This window comes from Diadema setosum, chromosome 8 (assembly GCF_964275005.1).
Source record: "Diadema setosum chromosome 8, eeDiaSeto1, whole genome shotgun sequence".
Lineage (NCBI taxonomy): Eukaryota > Metazoa > Echinodermata > Echinoidea > Diadematoida > Diadematidae > Diadema > Diadema setosum.
In genome coordinates this window covers 27,786,336-27,810,169 of record NC_092692.1, presented here as the reverse complement: position 1 = coordinate 27,810,169, position 23,834 = coordinate 27,786,336, and the positions used below count along the sequence as shown (strand labels likewise).

The 23,834-nt window shown below is 39.3% G+C and overlaps 1 protein-coding gene across 4 annotated transcripts; it reads left to right on the top strand.

Annotated features, from left to right (window-relative positions):
- Positions 1-7,478: 7,478 nt before the first annotated feature.
- On the top strand, positions 7,479-23,834 carry LOC140231773 (retinol dehydrogenase 8-like). Of its 4 annotated transcripts, none has more exons than XM_072311929.1 (7): positions 7,479-7,524; positions 15,718-15,852; positions 17,475-17,749; positions 19,010-19,189; positions 19,816-19,909; positions 21,731-21,839; positions 22,738-23,834. In XM_072311929.1, exons 3-7 carry the CDS (start codon positions 17,482-17,484, stop codon positions 22,960-22,962), a joined length of 876 nt encoding a protein of 291 aa, XP_072168030.1. In that variant the 5' UTR covers positions 7,479-7,524; positions 15,718-15,852; positions 17,475-17,481; the 3' UTR covers positions 22,963-23,834. The 4 variants fall into 4 exon arrangements, with proteins under 4 accessions (XP_072168030.1, XP_072168027.1, XP_072168029.1 ...); XM_072311926.1 differs by having other exon boundaries at positions 7,497-7,524; positions 15,718-15,797; positions 17,435-17,749; XM_072311928.1 differs by lacking the exon at positions 7,479-7,524 and having other exon boundaries at positions 15,618-15,797; positions 17,435-17,749.

Genomic DNA, 23,834 nt, shown 5'->3' with positions numbered 1-23,834 from the left:
AGAGCAACACCAATTGTCAAGTATATAGAGGCTCGCCCACAACGTCACTTTAAAGTGGGAGTGAAACTTTCCACTTTCCTTTTCGTTTATTGTACGTTGTAATGTCACGATTACACTGGATTTATGTACACTGTACTTATTACTAGTATCTGACAAAAAATAACAGCCAAATACATAAACATGCTTTCGTTGGAAATTTAGAAAAATACATGAAAAAGAAAATTAATTAACTCACTTTTGTATGATCCTGTGGTACCAAATAGAATAACGTGTAGCTGACCGCAACCAGAAAATAACAAACATGTTCGTGGATGTGAAATACTGACGGATAATCACTGGATTTGAATCCGTGGAATTGCATTTTCATTATTTTGTTATCTTAAAAACACGGAAATTTTGCTACCTCAAAAGTTTCCCTGATTTTCCTTGTCTTAGTTTGTGTTTCAGGCTAAAGTTCCTTTCATATTATAACTAACACTGTGAGACTTACTCGCCCCGAAGTGCTCTCATGTCTTAGTAATCATGCAATAATGGTTTCGTACCAGAGCAGAGCGGGCTCTGAAAAATTTGAACGAGCCGTTTAGTTTGACTCGACGCGGTACCGCAAAAATCAATATACACGTATTGTACGAAACCATTATTGCTTGATTACTACGACATGAGAGCACTTTGGAGCGAGTAAGTCTCAGTGTTAGATATATGAAAGGTACTTTAACCTGAAACAAAAAAAAAAGACAAGGAAACTCAGGGAAACTTTTGAGGTACCAAAACTTTATATCATCTTTAAAGGAAATTGTTACCTTCACCAACAAAAATTTGTTTTTCAGCCGATTGCTTGTGTCTTTCTCCGTCTGTTTTTCTGCATTATGTTAATGATATAACTCTAAAAGTTATGCACGAGTTTTGCTAATTTTTCTATGGTGATCCGGATCATGATCCAATATAAAGTACTTTGGAAAAGATGTTTGCCGGTTCTTCATTTTTGATCACCCTCTAATATCTCCATGGAAGAGGTTCGCGCTTTCGGAGTACTTCTAATTATAGTTCGTATTATCCAAAAAACAGAATTCTATATTTTGCTTTTTCTTAGCTGGATATGCCGTTTTGTCAACACAAGTCAATCATAGAGCTATCTTTAAACTTGATAATACGATACTTGGGTGCTTTCTTGCAATCACTCCATATATAAATGTTCTTTTCCACTGACTTGAATGCGCTTGAAAAAAAAAATATGTTCTCTTCAATAGTTCGAAAAGAAAGAAAGCCTCCACGTAGCAAGAGATATCGGGATCAAGGGCAGAAAGATTATCTTCAGTTCCAAAGTTATTATTATTGTTATTACTATTTTTGCGAATGTGAGGAAAATAACTTCCCGTCAACGGATGAGATTTAATACGGATGGACTGTGGAATGTACCAACTTAATTAGCCTTAGTGTTTATGCAAAGAGAAATTAAAGGCGTTGCTCTGCTTTTAGGTGATTCAATGATATAACACCATTTCCCTCTCCTATCCCCCCCCCCATGTCTACCTCGATATTACTACCTTCCTCACTATCTTTCTATCCTCTCATCAATCTTTCCTTACAAGAGAGCCGCCTTGTGTTTGTTAATGTGCGTCCTTTTTTGTGCATGTATGTGTGTATTACTCTGTCTTTTTTTTTTCTTTCCTTTTTTACTACCGTCTAGGGAAATTGTTTTTTTAAAGCAATTATATATTTTTCTCTATGAGGGGACTGCATTCTACAAACTCTGCTTTTTAGCAGTCCCCTCCATTTCCAGCCATTTTATTTCTGTCTTTACCACAGTGACGTAACAGTTATTTGTATCTCTGTTGATAATTTACATCTAGCTCTTTTACAATGTTATTCTGTTCATCGCATTGTGGTACTGATTTCCTGACATCTGTGTATACGAGTGTCTCATTGTATTTCTAATTATTTGTTTGTTGGAAATGAAATAAATCAACTTGAACTTGAACTTGAAATAAAAGAAATTGCAATATAGCAGTATACTTTTGAAATCCTGCACTACGACTTTTACTGTCACTATGTTTTTCTCATTTCGTTTGTGTCACAGTGTGAGCTTCTTATAAAATGAGTACAAATTTAAGGCAATAGAGAATAAGTGGGAAAGAAAATAGAATGCAATTGCACACGATGTGTAAATGTGCGTGTTTATGTGCGTGTTGGTTTTTTTTTTTTTTGATAAGTTGCATGAAGTTACACAGTGATGTTGATCACTGTGGGATGATTTTCTTAATAACTGCCTAAAGAGAAGGCTACTCTACTGACAGAATCTCACTGAAGGAAATCATAAGTTCGTTAGGATGCAATAGTACATCGATATGCTTCGTTGTGTGAGTGTGTGCACATGCATGTGCGTGCGTTTGTCTATACGTTTGTAATAGGGAGGAATGAAGCAACGATCTGATAACCGGGTTCCTCGTGTAAGAATAATAAATCTTTATAACTCAAAATGACTGTCACTGCAGTCGAGATTCGATGTGGATAGTTCACTTAATGTGCAGGAGATGCAGAGTCCATTTCTATCACAGTTTTCAATGTAACGATTTATCTAGTATTAAATCTCCCAGAATACTTTCAGACTGCAACAGCGCACACGTAGCTCTGAATCAAACCTTACACGTTTTCGTTACGTAATGTTAATGTGATGTTGTGAGGACTCGAGACGAACTCAAATAGAACCCAGTACATTGTACAACCTTTCAACTATCGCTGTGAGCTGTTGGCATTTTCTGTAGTTGGACTTTGGTACGAGTAAGTATTTGCAGTGGTGACTACATAGAATGGAATGTAGGGTGTATGGTTGGAAAATCATTTGCAAATTACTTTTCTATTTTGAGCCAGCATTGTGATGGTTGACGGAATGATGGAAATATAGAATGTGTAACAGCCCGGAAGGGAGACTGGACCCAAAGTTCCCGGAACGCCGAAGGCGCCCCCATTCGTCGAAAACTCTATCGGAACACTGTAAATGCTTTCATGAATAAGGAAATGACTGGTTGCGATTCGGCCTGATTTGATAACGTTATCGGCAATTTATAAGCGGTGTATAAGCCATTGTCTATTTATAAGCCATTATCCCGAGTGCGATTTTTTGGCGAGTTATATCCCAAATAATAGTTCTCTCAAGCATTTGGTGTGATTTGATGACGTCAGTGGCGATTTATAAGCGACTTGTAAGCCACTAGCTATTCATAAACCATTATCCTTTGTGTGTTTTTTTGGCGATTTAAAATACGTTGACTTTGTGCGATTTTTTGGCGATTTATAGGGCTCACACCCGTAAATACAAGGGAATGCCCCAGGCCCCTTCACAAATTCGTACCAAAGATACCAAAATAAATGAAGAAAAAAATTGATTAAAAATCAATGATGTATAGTTTGGCAAAAACCTGAATAGCTGTAGATATTGAGTATGAATTCCTCTACAAATTACATTTCGGTTGGAAGATGAAAGCTTTTCTGGTGGAATTTGAGGGGACTATATTTCATTGGGTACGTGTACGGAAAATGGGTGATTTTTTGAGTGATAAGAACTCGTAGTCTGGCTTTGCGGACCCCTGGACAGAATTTGAACTGAATTATCCACCCTGAGAATTTGATGGATGAAAGGGTATATCTAAGTTATCCAGGTTAGTGAAGCTGAAACACCTCATTTCTCCCAGCTGTTTTACAGAATTTTTTGAAATTTGATTTTTAACACACATCCCTATGGGGAAATATTTATGGGTGTGAGCCCTATAACTGTCGGCTAGCGCCAGCCGTGTTGCCATCCGTTCATTGGTCCGTTAAGGACGTGCGCAGCACGTGCGCGCGGTAGACTGAACGGAGATCATCAGCGTAGAGCCGTAGCAATCACTTCGTCTATCTAACGCAACGTCATTGGGGTCAACTTGATATGAAAACGATTATAAAATTCTAAATATCACTGTATCATACCCAAGGAATCGATTTTCATCAATCTCTTCTTTTAACCACGGTCGCAATCACATGCTAACAGAATGTTAAAAGATAATTCGCAGCATGAAACCATCAGTCAGTCTCCGTACTTCGCCACACACACACCGCACACGCACGCACACACGTACATAACACACACGAAGCTTAGAAATGTGAACCAGTCGTTTTCTTTAAATACAGTGCATTTTTCTTTTTTCATGTCAGGCATACTGGGGTGGCAACGCGGCGGTCTCGTTATGTTCTATCTGTCAACGAGATGGCAACTCGGCTGTCTCTTAATCTTACGATCAGTAGAGTGCATTTCTGTCTGTCATTGTATAGTACGTTTTGATATGTCATTTTAGTACATTTTCATGGCTGTCTCTTATGAAGTACATTTCTATCTGACATTGTAGATGGCAACACGGCTGTCTCTTGAAGTAAAGTGTATTTCTATCTGACACTGTAGATGGCAACACGGCTGTCTCTTATGAAGTAAAGTGCATTTCTATCTGACATGTAGATGGCAACACGGCTGTCTCTTATGAAGTAAAGTAAATTTCTATCTGTCATATTGTAGATAGCAACACGGCTGTCTCTTATTGAGAACATTTCTATCTGACATTGTAGATGGCAACACGGCTGTCTCTTATGAAGTAAAGTGCATTTCTATCTGACATTGTAGATGGCAACACGGCTGTCTCTTATTGAGAACATTTCTATCTGACATTGTAGATGGCAACACGGCTGTCTCTTATGGAATAAAGTGCATTTCTATAATTGTCATTGAGATGGCAACACGGCTGTCTCTTATGAAGTAAAGTAAATTTCTATCTGTCATTGTAGATGGCAACACGGCTGCCTCTTATTGAGAACATTTCTATCTGACATTGTAGATGGCAACACGGCTGTCTCTTATGGAATTAAGTGCATTTCTATACTAGTATGTGTCATTCAGATGGCAACACGGCTGTCTCTTATGGAATTAAGTGCATTTCTATACTAGTATGTGTCATTCAGATGGCAACACGGCTGTCTCTTATGGAATAAAGTGCATTTTTTCTATACTAGTATGTGTCATTCAGATGGCAACCAGCAGCTGTCTCTTGTGGAATAAAGTGCATTTCCATGTGTGTCATTGAGATGGCAACACGGATGTCTCTTATAAGGTAAAGTGCATTTTCCCATTTTTTTTTTTTAGATGTGTAGCTTGATGTAGAGTAGAATAGAGTAGTTAGCAGCTTGGTGGTAGAGTGGAAACTGTAAGCCTTCATCAGTCCTTAACCCTCCCATACTTCGAGGCCAGGTGACTTGATGGAGCAAGGAGTACCCCAGGACGACCCCACCTTATGCTGTAGCAAAGCCAATTTAGACAATGAATTGAAAAATGATATGCACATTGATGACTTTACATAATACATGTACCTCCGTTTATTTTATATTTGAGAGCATCATTTTATCCGTTTATTTATAAACATTTATAAACATAATTTTGCTTTAAGATGTGTTGCTTTTTGCTATTCTTCGTTAATGGCTATGCTTGATAAGGAGCTTGTAGGCTTGTGGCTACATTCAGCTATATGAAAGCACTGAATTTCTTGATGCGCTTGCAGCCTGTAAAACAACTAATGTTATTCCAAGTTTTTATTTTAAATGTTGTTTATTCCAAATGGATATGTTTATATATTTCATTAATGGCTATGTTTCATACTATAGAGCTTGTATGCTTGTGGCTACTTCATAATAAGAGACAGCCGTGTTGCCATCTACAATGTCAGATAGAAATGCACTTTACTTCATAAGAGACAGCCGTGTTGCCATCTACACTGACAGATAGAAATTTACTTTACTTCATAAGAGACAGCCGTGTTGCCATCTACAATGTCAGATAGAAATGTTCTCAATAAGAGACAGCCGTGTTGCCATCTACAATGCCAGATAGAAATGCACTTTACTTCATAAGAGACAGCCGTGTTGCCATCTACAATGTCAGATAGAAATGTTCTCAATAAGAGACAGCCGTGTTGCCATCTACAATATGACAGATAGAAATTTACTTTACTTCATAAGAGACAGCCGTGTTGCCATCTATACAACATGTCAGATAGAAATGCACTTTACTTCATAAGAGACAGCCGTGTTGCCATCTACATGTCAGATAGAAATGCACTTTACTTCATAAGAGACAGCCGTGTTGCCATCTACAATGTCAGATAGAAATGTTCTCAATAAGAGGCAGCCGTGTTGCCATCTACAATGACAGATAGAAATTTACTTTACTTCATAAGAGACAGCCGTGTTGCCATCTACAATGTCAGATAGAAATGTTCTCAATAAGAGGCAGCCGTGTTGCCATCTACAATGACAGATAGAAATTTACTTTACTTCATAAGAGACAGCCGTGTTGCCATCTCAATGACAATTATAGAAATGCACTTTATTCCATAAGAGACAGCCGTGTTGCCATCTACAATGTCAGATAGAAATGTTCTCAATAAGAGACAGCCGTGTTGCCATCTACAATGTCAGATAGAAATGCACTTTACTCCATAAGAGACAGCCGTGTTGCCATCTACAATGTCAGATAGAAATGCACTTTACTTCATAAGAGACAGCCGTGTTGCCATCTACAATGTCAGATAGAAATGTTCTCAATAAGAGACAGCCGTGTTGCCATCTACAATATGACAGATAGAAATTTACTTTACTTCATAAGAGACAGCCGTGTTGCCATCTACATGTCAGATAGAAATGCACTTTACTTCATAAGAGACAGCCGTGTTGCCATCTACAGTGTCAGATAGAAATACACTTTACTTCAAGAGACAGCCGTGTTGCCATCTACAATGTCAGATAGAAATGTACTTCATAAGAGACAGCCATGAAAATGTACTAAAATGACATATCAAAACGTACTATACAATGACAGACAGAAATGCACTCTACTGATCGTAAGATTAAGAGACAGCCGAGTTGCCATCTCGTTGACAGATAGAACATAACGAGACCGCCGCGTTGCCACCCCAGTATGCCTGACATGAAAAAAGAAAAATGCACTGTATTTAAAGAAAACGACTGGTTCACAGATCTAAGCTTCGTGTGTGTTATGTACGTGTGTGCGTGCGTGTGCGGTGTGTGTGTGGCGAAGTACGGAGACTGACTGATGGCTTCATGCTGCGAATTATCTTTTAACATTCTGTTAGCATGTGATTGCGACCGTGGTTGAAAGAAGAGATTGATGAAAATCGATTCCTTGGGTATGATACAGTGATATTTAGAATTTTATAATCGTTTTCATATCAAGTTGACCCCAATGACGTTGCGTTAGATAGACGAAGTGATTGCTACGGCTCGACGCTGATGATCTCCGTTCAGTCTACCGCGCGCACGTGCTGCGCACGTCCTTAACGGACCAATGAACGGATGGCAACACGGCTGGCGCTAGCCGACAGTGCCCTTATAACGCAAACGAACAACTAGCTTGAACGCCATCGCGTGTTGATCATCATATCATCGCATGTACATTCGACAGGCATCCATCAAAGACAAAGTTCATGAGAAGTGAGAAATGAAAGTAATCTGGTGTGTTTGTGAGTAAACTGAAGGTTTTTATTATTTGTAATGTCACGCTGTCGCACATACAGTACAAAACCAACGGCTATTTCGTGGTTTAGGTCCCCACTGGCTGAAAGTGAGAGCGCACGCATTCCTTTTATTTACAATTTGTGCCGCGTACTACTAGTGGATTGTTGTCCCACACATTAACATCTGTGTTGCCTAGTTAGCGTTCAACTCTTTCAACCTGCGTACCGCTGCACGGCGGTTCTAGACCTAACTGTATTATCAATTACTCTTCTTCGTGAAGCATGGCTAACGCAAAGGCAATGGAGGTGGATTGAAGGGTACCGATTGAAGTCCCCATTGCGTACACTGTACAGCGATAGTGTTGGTGTTACGTTAGCCCCGGAGTCCCCGCCGCACTGTACGTTGGGGCTGCTGGTCGCAGTTAGTGTTACGTGTGCGAGGTGAATTGAATGAGGGCGACCCAAGGCCTAAACCACAATTTTAAAACCAAATCAACATGTTCATGACATTATAATAATAATATTAATACTGTAATAGCCTAGATAGTATTTCTACTTCACTCTAAAGTTATAACGAAGAAAGACTAAGGCTGACCACTTTTTAAAAAAGAAGAGAGGAGACATAGTCTACTCCAATCATACAGAACATCGAACATGCAGAACATGGCAGAATATTCAAAAACATTGACATTGACAATTCAAAACCTGAGATCGAGAACTATTTTGAACTTGCCACTCGCACTCGTGGTTATCGTTAGAACAAGAGGCCATTCCATAAAACTAGCCAAAGCAAGGGGTCGCCTGGACATCAGGGGAAAAAAAAAACTTTTATAGTCCTAGTAAATGAGTGGAACAAGCTTCCACAATCAGCTGTTGATGCCCCCGCTTACCGGTCAAAACGTCCCCACGTCAAAACGTCCCCGAGCCAAAACGTCCTCGGGTACGACCAAAACGTCCTCGGGTATGACCAAAACGTCCCCGGGCCCAGCTGGCACCAAAACGTCGTCGGGTCAAAATGTTCTATGTCATAAATTTTTTATAAAATCTAAGTATCACTTATCAATTCATAACGGTAAATGTGAAGACATTTTGTTATTTAGAGCAGCATTTAGGTAGGTTAGGTCGCTGCTAGCTAGCTGTGCTGCCGTGCGCGGTGTCTGCTCCTATGCAACGCGAATTCGATGCAACGCAGTGATCACCGAGCGAGTAGTTGCGATCAAGATTATTCCCATAAGTAGATAAGTGACAAGAAAAAAAATGGTGAAAATTCCATTTCTACTGGACTCGAATCTCACTCAGATGCAAGTATTTAGGTTACTGGATAACTAGGGTGAGTTTGTGCATGTTTGGAGGTCATTCGACAAACAGGTGCGAAAGTACACTAGCGTCGCGCGCGGACAAAAGCGGGGACGTTCTGGTACTTGACCCGGGGACGTTTTGGTTGGAACACGGCGGGGACGTTTTGACGTGGGGACGTTTTGACCGGATTCGATGCCCCCACACTCATTAACCTCAAGAAGGCCCCATGGGACCCCCTTAACCCTGCCACACCGTGCTACATTTAGTGTTTATACCATGGAGCTACGATCCTATCACCAAGAACGACTACATGTAGCTGTGGCCTTCAATAAAATTCAAGGTAAAAATTTGAGTTACGTCGTAGCTGTAGCCGCTCTGCACCACTTGCACTGTTTACCTCCCTCGTGAAGGCTTGGGCCAGGCTTGGCCTGCAGCATTGCTGCAGATAGTACTTTTAAATGGATTTTGGGGTACCTTCAAACTATATAAATATCTCCAGTTTAGTTAGGAGGCATAAATGATACGAGTTCCAAATATTCTTCAGGTTAAAAGAAAAATTAAGTTTAATTTCACAGAAAACAAATGTCAATTTAAAGATTAAAATACTTAATTAGGGGGCCCAAAATAAATGCCTGTTGGTAGGGAGGACAGTGAAATCTGGTTATTTTGAAATAATATCTGTCAGTACACAAAAAATGTCATATTGAACATTTTTCTAGTTCTTGTCAAATTTGGAATGGGATATGAAGGACTTTTAAAAAAACCCATATGGACGTGGTATCACATGAAAGCATGAAGTATGGGGATCATTTTCCAATCATTTATTTTACTGCTAGTCTTGTTTTAGAGGGTCCCATTTTGCAGTAGAATTTTTAAATTGTAACTTTACCAAGTTTTTATCGATTTAGCTGATTAATTGTCTTTCTCTTGGCAGGACATTTCCAGTGATACCAAACTTGTCTGTTTTTTTTTAAAAGAATCCAAGCAAAAGTCATTGGCCTCCCTACTGTTGACTTTTTGCTTTCCTGCCACCCTGCTGGCCATACATTGCCTTAAGAAAAACTTTTTAAAATGTCCAGGAATACACTATTTCTAATCAAAAACATGATAGGTGTTTTTTTTTTATGAGTTCTTTATGCGGGAGCCTTCTTTGCTGCTCAAAAATGTTAAATGGATATTCAGGTCCCTTCAAACTCATCCCTCTCGTCCACACTATATTCTAATCATCCTCACATTAAAATTTCACATTGAACTTAAGAATATTTCTGGGTGGCTCCCACAAAAGTACTGTAATTTGTGCTGTTGCTGTATCATTTTTTACTAGAATCTGGTAACTCTTAAAAAATACCCTAAAGAACAATGTGTCCACATCTGCCTATAATCGCAGTTTTACTGTTTCCAATAATATCAAGTTTCAAGTCAATAGGTGAGAGGATGCATTTCTTTTGGGCAGCATTTACAATGCTCATGTACACATTTGCAAAAAACCAATCATTTCAAATTTGAAGTCAATAGGTGAGAGGGTGCATTTCCCTTAGGTAATGCATCCTCTCACCTCCAAACAACCAGGAACATAGTCATCCCCATGTTTCCGATTTTCATGTTGTCGAAAAGAAATATTCCCACATTCTGTGTAATTTTTAACTACATCATAGCAAGTTTCACTCTACCTCAAAGTCCACTGCAACATTCATCTTGTGCACTCATAACATACATTCATTTGAAGCCAATACCTCAATTTAAATTCAATTTGTTCACTTTTATAATTGCATGAGTCTGGCATACAACTCGTCAAATGCCCTGCAGAAGGGCCTTACCTGATGCGTTATACACACAAAAAAGGTACTTTTTTTAGATAATCACATTTTTGATGTTCGAATGTCTCTGTAAAATGGAGTTCTTAATTTTCTGGGCTAGAAATTTATCTCCATTTATAGTCCAGGCGCAACGACCCAGAAAAAATGACTTCGTTCAACCCACCCCACAGAAAAGGTTTGACTGTATGGGGTGGTCGGTTGGACCCTCTGGAACACCCCTAGGTAGTATGTGATATCAAATTGTGGTATCAATGAAATTTTACAGGCCATTTTAGTTGCGACATGATCATATTCTTCGAGGAAGCGTCTGCGCACACTAAGACTACTACACGTACCACTAGCACTGCTTCAGGCGCCAATGCCAGTGGTGCGTGTTAAAGTCTTAGCGTACAAAGACTTTTTCCGCGACAAACATCGGTTTTTGCCTGCAAACTAACTTTTCACGCTAAGCTGGAGTCGGTGTAGTGTAGTTTCCAGACGTTTATATTTCGTCTTTATTTCTCCGAGTTGAAGCAAGCCAAGTGAGAGTGCATACCCAGCGATTGTGACGCCCGAACCGTTTTTTGTGGCAATCATTGAGCATGCACCCTCACTCGGCTTAGCGCAATACAGCGGGCTTCTGCACAATACACAAGCTGTAACTCAGAGAAATAAAGTCGAAATAAAGACAGCTAGAAATTAAGATTAGGGTCGGTAACGCTTGTCGCTATTGGGGAACTGAAAATGACAAAATTATCACAGTTTTTGCATTTATTTCACGAAGGATTCATCGAAACGCCTTAAAACTATATATGTGCATGTTGCTAGAGATGTCAGCAATACAATGGGATACGTTGTAAGGTATAATATTGTGCATGGTTACCATGGTAACCGGATGCCTACAGGTGATTGGTAACTCCCAAAAATATCTGGAATTTAGACAGGTTTGTTTCTTTTGCCTTTCGTGCACATCACTCATTGTAGATGAGTTCTACACTGTAAAATTAGTCTGGATAAAAAGGGAAAAGACGCCCAAGATTTTTCTCTCATTCTTTCCTCAGCAATAATTCATTACTGCACGTTTTGAATAAAATCTACGTATCATGATATTTCATTTTATTCTATATATATATATATATATATATATATATATATATATATATATGTATAACAATAGTTAACGAACACAAAAGTACACTTAATTCTTTGATGGATAATCCAGCGCACGTGTATATTCCCTCTTTAGAAAGGAATTTATCGGTATTCTTGAATAAACTTCCTAACATAAACAATCAATTGCTTTCCTCTGCCCTTTTCCAGGATTGTTTTGAATAACCATCGCTCTGTAAATACTCGAAAGAGCTACTATAGAATATTGGCTTTGCTTTCTGTATTCATCTTATTTTTAAGGGAAATTTGTGTCCATACATTATCAAAAACTATATACATTTGCCTATGCTTTGAAGTCAAATTTGTGTTGAAAGTACGACGGATGCAACTTTTTCATGTATTTTACTATTCGAAAATGATATCTTTCTTTCAATGGCCGTTTATTATGCCTTTGCTTGCAAATTTTGCTGTAACTTGAGAATGCTTCAAAATATTCTTCACGTATACCTGATGTCGTACACTTTATGCAGAAGGAAGGACATGCTTATTGAGCTTTTTGAAATTATGGGCTTTAGTTTTCGAGTTATTGACAACTAAATTCTGATTGGATAATACTGGTTGCCATGGCAACAGGGAAAACTTTTTTAACGAAAATCAATAAAAAATTGTTTTTTTTTTATTGCATCTATAAGATAAAAAAAAAAACAACAACAATGTTTGCAGCAGCAGGAGGCATTTTGGGGGTTACCAGTCACCTTTAGGCATCCGGTTACCATGGTAACCATGCACAATATTATAACTTACAATGAATCTCACTGTATGGATGACATCTCTAGCAACATATACAAACATAGTTTTATGCAGTTTTGATGAATTCTTCATGAAATAAATGCAAAAACTGTGTGAGTTTGTCGTTTTCAGTGCCCCAAATAGCGACAAGCGTTTACCGACCCTAGTCTTAATTTCTAGCCATTTCTCGTCTTTATTTCTCTGAGTTGCATTTTGTGTATTATGCAGAAGCCCGCTGTATATATTGCGCTAAGTGGAGTGAGAGCACACACCTAGTGATTGCGATTCGGTCGTCACAATCACCGGGTATGCGCTCTCACTCGGCTTGCTTGAACTCTTGAAATAAAGACGAAATAAAAACGGCTAGAAACTACACTACACTACACCGAACCCAGCTTGCGTGAAAAGTTAGTTTGCTGGCCAAACCTTTGTTTATCGAAGAAAAAGAATATGCGCGCTAAGACTACTACAGGCAGCACTGGCACTGGCGCCTGTAGCAGTGCTAGTGGTGCGTGTAATAGTCTTGGCGTGCGCAGACTCTTTTACGTTTGTTCCAACAAATCATGATGAAAAGTGGCCAGTAAAATTCTACTGACACCACAATTTGGAACCACATACTACCTGGGGATGTTCATAGAGGTCCCATCTACCACCTTGTCTGGTCAAACCTTTTCTGCGGGGTGGGTTGAACGAACTCCTTAATTAAGCCTCTTACAGGAATTAGCGCCTTGACTATTAGTCAATACTATTGTACACTGTTCTTCAGAATTTGAATCAATAATCTTATGATAGTTTTTACGCTACACTCACTTTTATGCTAAGACCTTGCCAGGAACATTTACCTAAGCTAAGGCCCTTCTGCGGGGCAACCCACGAACTGTTCACGTCTCATGTAAAGTGCTCATTCAGAGCATACATGCTTTTCTTAGACAGCATAAAAAATGACAGCATCTATGACATGACACCAAAGACAGGAGATTTCTCATTGGCATTTGATTATATTAAACTCATTTCCACAAGAGATATATTATTACCTTTCGCTTTCTAGCAATATCAGGATGGAACTTCACCAATGCAATTCAGCTGTCTGTACCTTTGGCCCAATAATCATTGTCATGAAATTTCAAAGTCATTTAAATGCCCACTCAACTCAAAATTATTGTGCCATAATTGAGCAAGAACAAAGAACCAGGACGCAAACTAATGCGGTGTACTCAAAGCACTTTGTCGGAAACTTGAAAGCATATCTTCTTATCAGTCCACCAATCTACTCTCTGCTATACCAATACCCAACCCTAGTTCCGACATCTCAGGATCCAAATGTTATTGAGCTGAATGACAATATTATACAAATGATGCACAGGATAGAGTGTGTTAGTGAAGGTGCGGCGCGCTCGAGAGTATTGACAATGGTGCGACATGCACGAGGCGCAGCCGAGTGCATGTTTGCAACCGTTGTCAATACTCGAGAGTGCGCCGCACCTTCACCAACGCCACGAAATAATCCTGTGCATCATTTGTTTTATAAAATGGGTCGAAAACTAACAACATTATTCACGTACCTTTGTGGGTCAATACCAGTCAGCTACATGTAGCACTCGCTCAAAAGTCAAGATGTCCGAAGATGTTCGTCCCAAACATTTACGCACGTCGCACTCGGAATTTCCGCACATAAGTACTGTACGTACGTATAAGAGTATACGTACGCCATACGTGTTATGCACAAGAAAGGCCGCCGGCTGTTGTGGCAGCCCGAACTAGAAGTTGTTTACAGGATTGACAGCGCATATAGTAGCGCGTGACGCACTTGTAACAACTGATTGAGTGCGCACTGCTAGTGTAAACATTGTGACGTACGTCAGGCCGTGCATTTACTGAGAAATTAATGCACGCACACGTGTCTCATTTCAGCGCTTCCAATTGGCTACATTCTTGAACCCATTTTATAATATACAAATGATGCACAGGACAGACGAAATAATCCTGTGCATCATCTGTTTTGTAAAATGGGTCGAAAACTAACAGCATTTTTCACGTGCATTTGTGGGTCATTACCAGTCAGCTACATGTAGCACTCGCTCAAGTCAAAAAGTCAAGATGTCCGAAGATGTTCGTCCCAAACATTTACGCACGTCGCACTCGGAAATCCCGCACTTATAAGTACTGTACGTATAAGAGTATACGTACGCCACACATGTTATGCACAAGAAAGGCCGGCCGGCAGCCCGATCACGAACTAGAAGTTGTTTACAGGATTGACAGCGCGTATAGTAGCGCCGACGCACTTGTAACAATTGATTGAGTGCGCACTGCTAGTGTAAACATTGTGACGTCAGGCCTTGCATGTTAGTGAGAAATTAATGCACGCACACGTGAGTCATTTCAGCGCTTCCAATTGGCTACATTCTTGAACCCATTTTATAACCACTTATATACCCGATGCTGTGTGTGCGCGCAATATGTAATGGCTAATGCAGAAATAACGATCATGAGATAAAGATTATACGGACATGACGTTTGTTACGTAACAGCTCGTTCGATGTCTGCATTCCAATGACTGGCACTTTTTTAAAAAAAAAACTAATCTCAGCATCAGAACAATCAAATATTATAGTTTGCTAGGGGACTAATCTAAGAGAGGAATTATTGACCAATCTCTAAACTAACATGCTCATGAAAATTTATACTAACGCACATTAAGTGTATATAACTGATAAATCCTAGGATTGTGTGAGTGGGTTTCTCCATACACATAGTATCTACTACAAAGCGATTCTTACAAGGCTTCAATCGTAATTAATTTCCTGTAGCGAAAGCCTGAACTAGAGGAGATAATTAGCTGTGTTATTATGTATATACGGAAACAACTTGATACCGATTATGCGCGTTCATATCTCATAGCGGTATTCTGACTTTATATCTCGATCCCACCAGTTATGACAACTTGAACAATAGCGAGTAGAGTTTCTCATGAAAAGTGAGCATCTATAGGCCAATCGGAACAGCTCTGTTCGTAGAAATCAGTGGCAGATTTCGAGTCAGTTATGAGCTCCATGAGGCAGCATGGGTCAGGACATAATGTTAATCAGTTGTGTCAATATTACAAGGGATGGATGAATACAGCAATGCGTGGGTTCGTACGAATAAACCGCTGATGAATCCACTCCCACAATCAGCCAGTCAGCCAAAACTCAGGGACAGACTGGACAGCGTCGTGCCGACTGTTACGTCTTGCAGCCTCGCCCACTGACCGCAGGTGAACAACTTTTCTTCTGACAGGAAATTTCCTTCGTAAATCAGTTTATTCTCAGGTAAGAACATAATTATGTTATTCTCCGTTGAAAAAGTATAACCTTTACTCGGGTTTTGACAACCAGACGCAACATATTAATTATCGGAGAAATAAGAGGAAAAAGGAGACCAAACAACGTGTGTTCCGATGGGAAGAATCTCCTAAGATCTCCTAAGTCCAGTGATTGTGAAGGCTTATATATATGTTGTTTCATAAAAATCTGTACGGTAAGGGGTTGCCTTGTTTTATCGAGCAAAAGACGAAGATAACCTTTCGTACGGAAGCCCAATTAAAGTAATTAACCCATCGCTGATCCTTTTAAACGTTGAGCGAACAATGATTTCGTAATGGGCTTTACAGAATCTCGTGCTCAACCGTTTATTTCAAATGTACTGATTCAGTATTCTTCGGGGTTGGAAGGGGTGTACGTCGCCTAAAACTTGATTAAAAAATAATACAAAATATTGTATCCTATATAGTAATTCTGCTTTATAGGGTAAGTCGCCAACCTGTTTTGAGATATCAATCAATTGTTTAAAAAAAAAGAATCAACTGCCTTTGTCTGTAATTACATGTACACGAAACGATTGGCACAATGCACGAAGAAAAATTATATAAGCCTATGGCAGTTTGGAGAATAAATGATGATCATAGTCCGAGAAGTGTATACCTGTCTTTCGAGGTTTGTTTGGTCGGCATACCTTACTTAAGTGAAGGACAAAACACACACCGCCCATGATAATCCACGCCTTTGGGTATTTGTCTTCTGTCTTAACGTATTAACTTATCTTTACAATGCAGTCACAATTGCGTAATGCGAACGACTCGATAGCGTCAAAATGTGTCTTTCTTATACGGCACCCAAACTTCATGAAAATAACGATAACGAGGAAACAAGAGGCAATACATTTCCTCACATCTTGTGTGCCATTCATAACGTCACAATTGGTTCATTATACTTGCCTCCTAACACTGAATTTAAAAAATAAAAAAAGTTGTGGAGCTTTGTTTTACTTTGATATCAGTGCCAGTCAAAATCCGAGTGGTTGGTTAATAACTTGATAGTGTGTAATGGATACGAATTGATACTCTATAGCCTTTAACTTAGAAATCCTGTTTAATCAATAAGCAAAATGAATGTAGGCCCCTAAAACTTTCTTCCTTAGTCATCTTCTTTTCGATAATAAATCTTTAAAAAACAGTAAGCCCTACCTAACTCATCGTCAAAAAAAAAAGAAATAAAAAGAGCTTTCTGTATTAGTCCACGTATATAACAATATACGAATATAATTAAAGTAAGTGAATGTGACCGTCCAGCACAAACCCCACAAAAAGTAGTTGGCCAGAGTTAATTTCCACTTTTCTGATGTATACACAGTACATTCTATTCAATACTAATCTGCCACTTTATGTGGACTTTCAGCTGGCTGCATGGTCACATGGTTCATTATTATTGTCCATCTGATAGTTACTTTGGAACAGTCAGAATCATACGACCATCAGTGGAGCTGTCTTGGAATATTCGTTAAAGTAAGAAAGGGTGGGGATGCCTGGCCAGGCAATGTGAATGAACTGTTTCATAAATTGGTGACATGATTTAGATTCGGCTACGGTTGTGAAAATTTTCACATCCTGAACCAGGAGCATCATGGCATCCCCAAGAGTGACCCTCATCACCGGCTGCTCGTCCGGCATTGGCCTCTGCACGGCGGTCAAGCTGGCCCAGGACCCAAACAAGTCTTTCCGAGTCTACGCCACCATGAGGAACCTTGCCAAGAAGGAGGATCTGGAGAAGGCGGCGGGCAGCGCTCTTAACGACACACTTTTCATCCTGAAGCTCGACATCAACGAGGAGGAGCAGATCGTCTCGGTTGTCAAGGAGATCACGGAGAGAGATGGCCGCATCGATGTCTTAAGTATGTGGTCTGGTATAAGAATGGAAACATTCGCAATATGGAATAAAGCAATGATTCACATGTTACTTCCAGATTAATCTATATGATGCCAGTAAATAGGAAATGTCGTGGAGCTAGCTTTCGTTCTCTTGTGACAGACAATTCAATCTCGCGTGTTCCATCTCTTGGCAAGGGTTGTAGGTCCTGGTAGCCCGGGGAAACATACCCGTAAAACATGATATATTCGCGGAATGAAATTTTCGCGAATTGCCAGTGGCGTTCAATGCATACAGCGTAGACAAGAACTTTCGCATGCATTTCATTTTCGCGAATCTTGGCGTTCGCGAAATTCGCGAAATTAAAATGCATGCGAACATTTCTCGTTTTGCAGTAGTTAGTCCTACTGAATTCCCTGCATGCCCAGAGGGGCATGAGTATAGCGCCCGTCAGCCATGCACGATCGTATCAACGAATATGCACATCGGAGCGCATGATCATCGTTAATGGTTGACTCCGGTCGAGATTCTTCGACTTCGGGTGCACTTCATGAGACCGACACCCACGAGTCATACAACCCACGAGTCGTACAGCCCACGAGTTATACAGCCCATGAGTTCTTCACTAAACGGACAAGGCCTATTAGACCGACACATTAAGCCCCATGTTGTAATGTCGAACTCGTGAGCTGTTTATACCTAGTGTCGAACTCATGGATGTTATTTTCCTATTGTGTCGAACTCATGGGCCCTATGACTCGTTAACTGTATGATGGATCCCTTTTTTTTTTTTAGGATCGAACTCGTGGGTGTCGGTCTCGTGGGATGACCGCGATTCTTCGGCTGTGTGTGTATATAGGCCGGTTCTTACAAAGAGATCAGTGATGAGGCTATACACTATAATTTGTTCTGGTCATTCTCCAGTGTACCCGAACCGGGCTCGCCTTCCTACTCCACGAATTTACACGTTACTAAGTCTTTATGAAATAACATTTATAACATTTATATTATGCCCTCGTGATGGTGCTATAAGGGAAAAAATATTATGTCTATGCATGCTTGTACTATCGAAGGTGTAAATAAAATGAATCGTTTCCCCAAGTTGGAATCTGACTCCCACAGTGATTTCATACAAACTTATACTGCATCTCCATGTTGACTTTATGACAACGGAAGTATCACTATACCAACCCGTTAATTCTCATGCATGGGAGTTTATTCAACATGAACAGGAAAAATATTTATTTACCATAAAACTTTTCCATACACCCTTATGATTTTTCAGTTAATAACGCTGCCTTTGGCCATTGTGGCATCTTCGAAGAGATGAGCATGGCACACATGAAGAGTATGGTAGACACGAACATCCTGGGAACGTTTCGGATGACCCAGGAAGTGATTCCGGTCATGAAGCGTCAGAGGTCGGGTCGAATCATCGGTATCAGCAGTCTTAATGGCATCAGCGGTAAGCACTGCTTGTTTCCGTGATCCGTTCTCGCATCAAAGTTTACCCGTGGTATGTAATCTGATATAGCCGATTCCGGTTATAAGAAAGTCCTCGATATCGGCAGTTTTCTGTTCTTATATCGGATTTTCGTTCTAGCTGGATAAATGAAGTAAATAAACTGGTAGTTTAGATTAGATTATATTTTGGACCTGAATTGTTACATTATTGTAAGAAAATTTTGTTACGAACAAGACAAATGTGTTTGTTACAACGGGATCGCACTAAACTGCTTGTTTTTGTTTATACGGAGATTCATCTGCAGTTATAGTTCTACGTACAAATGTTCCTACTATAAATAGACATGATAATATCCTAGAAAAATTAAATGAATGAATGAAAATTTTTAAATGTGTACATGATACTGATTATGTTATACTGAATAATTCAACTTTTAGATCAACGAATTTCTCAAATCTAAAAACCATGGGACAGGACTGTTTATAATGTTTGCAATTTGGTAAGCTTCACCGTTTGCCTCTAACTATTGCACAAAATGACGATATCCAAAACATTGTTTTCACATAGATACGAGTGAGCAACGATGAAATATGAATCATTCCATTTTTGGATATTTGCATGTGCAGGTTTCCCCTTCACTCATGTCTACGCCGCAACAAAGTTTGCCATGGAAGGCCTCACGGAAACACTTTACGCCGAACTACGCTATTTCAACGTTTGGTAGGCATTTTGTTTCTATGTTTCTTGTTTTTATGCGCTTGTTCTTTCATGCTTGAATGAAGGATCTATATAAAGGAGATGGATTTGATGAAAAATATACTTCATGTAATCTGATTAGAGTAATCATCATCATCATCACCACCACCACCACCACCACCATCATCAATCATCATCATCATCATCATCTTTGCGCGTTTCGTCAAATTTTGAACACTAAAAAAAAAAAAGATGTGATTCAATATGAATTTATATCACTATGAGTGTTTTCCTAAGCATGTAGGACATTATGTAGGCCTAAAAATAAGCTGGTAGATCACAGTGAGCTAGTACGCCCGAAGAGTGATATCATCGAATAAAATCAGGAGCATATCTAAGGGGGAAATCCAGTCCAAATATAAGTTACTCTGATAAGAAAGAGTTAAATATTACGAGTTCAGCGGTATATAGATATAATATATAAAATAATATATAAATTTGACCGAAATCGGATGAAAAATAAGGAAGTTATGACATTTGAAGTTTCGCTATTTTTTTTTTTTTTGGGGGGGGGGGAACAGTTCTTGAACAGTGAATATGGATATGCAAATGGCAAAGTGAGCATGTCATTCCCTCACAAATTACTTTACATACCGTATGTCCTTAAAAAAAAATTATAATGGTACCCTCCGCAACGATAGCTTTAAAAATAGGGAATCAATCCAAATACAATTTCAGGGTATGAAACTATAACTCATTGCCCACATCTTACAGAAACCCCCATTCGATTTGCTTCAGTGGTCAAAGAGAAAAGAGGAATTTTGTAGAGCATGTCAGAAATCACTTCGCTCCAAGTTCTGTATATTGTGTTCACACATTAATTCGAAGAGCATCCAAGTGCTAAACTTGGAAGAATCAAACTCATGACATGCTTTACAACAATCCACATTTCTCTATGACCGTTTAACCAAATCTGAAGTAGCATTTAGACGGTTTAATCATATTAAGTGTTATCAGTGCGAAAAGTGGGTTGTATTTTTTTTTTTTGGGACATACTGTATAGTTCGTACATCAAGTTTTGAAATTTTCAGTTTTTCATTCAAGCACAATTGTGCCCGAGGCTCAAATCCTCGTATGTCCAACTGATCACTACTCTGAAGTTATTCAACCAGGAATAACTTCATATTCAGATTTCAATGACAGAAACATTGAATTTTCATCACTTTTTTGTACATGATCAATGGAAAATTGTGAGGGTATGGCATGGTAAGCTCACTCTTTGCATATTTATATCCACTGTACAATACTGTTTTGCAGAAATTAGCAAAACTTTAAAATGTCATAACTTCCTTATTTTTCAACCAATTTCAGTCAACTTTTTACTGTTGAACTCGTAAAATTTGAATCCTTTTTATCAGACTGACTTATATTTGGACTGGATTTCCTCTTTAAGAATTACACGGTGTAGATTTTACAAAATGCAAAATCGAGATCTGGTTACTAAAACAGAAAAGGAAAAAAAAAAGAAAATCGCCATAGGAAGGAGACGTGTCAAGAGTAACATGTCACCAGTGATAAAAGAAAGAAAGAAACATGAAAGATATACAACATTTTTTTGGGTGTAATTGTTTTGTTGGGTCGCTGTTATCGTTGGTGTCATGTATTCGCTGCTAATTGTTGTCGTCGTTGTCATTGTTGTTGTCGTCGTCGTCGTTGTCGTCGTCGTCATCGTTGTCCCCTCCCCCCATCCATGACACCTGTAGGTATCAAAATGAAAGAGTAACCCATCTCATTGCATCGTCTCATTTTAAATTTTGTCTACCATTAATATCTTGTCTTCATTAGGATTAGTACGGTGGCCCCGGGTCCTGTAAAGACGAATTTCGGTGAAAACATGAAGGCCAACAGTGAGAACACACCAACGTCTACCGACCCCAACTCACCATCGTCAAAGGTATTAATGTTAAAGAGCAGTTGACATAAAGCAGGAGCGCGCGCGTTGCAATTCCAACCAATCATCATGTTGATGTCAATGTTCGTAATTTTCGCATTGTACCGTTGAAGTTGTTATCGTTAGTGGTAGGTAATTATCATGTACTTACGTTTCTTTTCGAAGAGGAAAATACACATAACTAGGTACTGTTTTGTGACCGTTGGTATATTGATAGGAATGTAGATTTTAAGATCTTTAGAGATTTTTGTGATCGTGATTTGTCAGTGGTTACAGTGGGTTGTTAGGATTGAGAAAGTGTAAGCAAGAGTTTGGTTTATTAGGTAATATGACGAAGGGAGAAAAGAGAACGGACATTTTAATGTGGTGATTCTCAAACTTTCATCACAATAAGAGATGAATGCTGAGAGAGAGGAAAGATTCACTTTACATGTACAATTTGTGTAAGAGATTTCACACGCATTGAACAGACAAATCTGACATAGGTACTTCGTTACAACGCCATTTCTAAATTCTTTAAAAAAAAAAAAGAAATATGACGAAGTCGTTTGTTTAAATCGTCTCCACTACGCACTAACTTACGAGCAATATGATGTTTTTGCTTTACATTTTTCTGTCGTTATCTATTCATCTATCTCTGTCTCTTTGTTTTTTGTGTTCAATCTATATCGATGATTTCTCATCTTTTCCCAGACAGAATCATAAACAGACTTCCGAAGAATCAATGATGATAACAAAAAAAAAAAAGTATATCAGTAAGTGACTGCCCAGCACTGACTCCATACATGTGTAGTTCCTCAACCTGCTAACTACTATGTGATTTCTTATAAATTCTCCTCACATCCCCTCCCCAACCCCCCAACCCCCCCCCCCCCACACGCACACACTTTTCATCGTTCAGCTGATGATGGCGTACTTCCCCAAAGTGATGGCATCGTTCATGGAGGCAATGCAGACTGGAGATGAGGTCGTCGACGTCATCTTGGAGTGTTTGAACAGCGAGGAGCCGCGCCTCCGCTACCCCACCAGCGGAATGGTAGACAAGTACATGAAGGAGCGCTTTGTGGACGGCGATGGGTCGACGGCGGCTAAAACTTCGTTTGAGATTATGGAAGCGTTAAAGTAGGAGATCGCAATTCTCTCTATCCATGGAGCAAGAGCGATACCCTGTTGTAGTTTATAAAAAAAAAATACATTGACTTAAAGAGGAAATCCACCCCAACCATCCCCAAGATGTGTAAACTCCAAAAGGGAGAGAAAACAAAATTACCTCCAGAACGTTCCAAAAAAATAATGGCCAAAATCGGATGAGAAATCTCTCCCTCTCTCTCTCTCTGAGAGACAGGATTTATCTACGAGATATATGACATTTACTTTCTTACAGAGTAAAACGAAATACTTTTACAGTCGACTTTTTGCAGAGTTCATTCCCCGCCTTTACTTTTGTAAAGGCGCCTCCCCTTTACAGAATTCCGCCACGACATCCCAAGAAACCATCATTATCTCATTCATTAAACTATAGTCCTTATAAAGCGGGAGTGGGGTGAATGTTGTAAGGTCTTGTGTATCTAAATTATCTGCACAAATACAACCGATGAATATAAAAATGGGCATATACAAATGGTACGTAATTTCATTCTAAACAACTCAAATGCAAACAGAGATCAGTTGTTGAACGTTAGGACAAGTTGTAACATTTCTGGCTTTATTTGAGCTGAGCAACCACTGCTCTAGGAAGGGGCAGATTTTGATTGAGTGTGGATTTTGAATTTGGAATCGCGATGGAGCACAATGACCTCAACAAATGTATCGTCGAGAAAGGAACACATACAGCACCAACTGACATCTTTGCCAAAAGGCCGAGAAGCAATGGAGCTTTACTTTGAAAGTGATCAAATGAAAGAAATCACAGCGATAATGATGTAAATAATGATATCATGAGTCCTACGTGTTGTTACTGAAGTTTTAGAATTTATGCAATAATGTGCACATGTATAA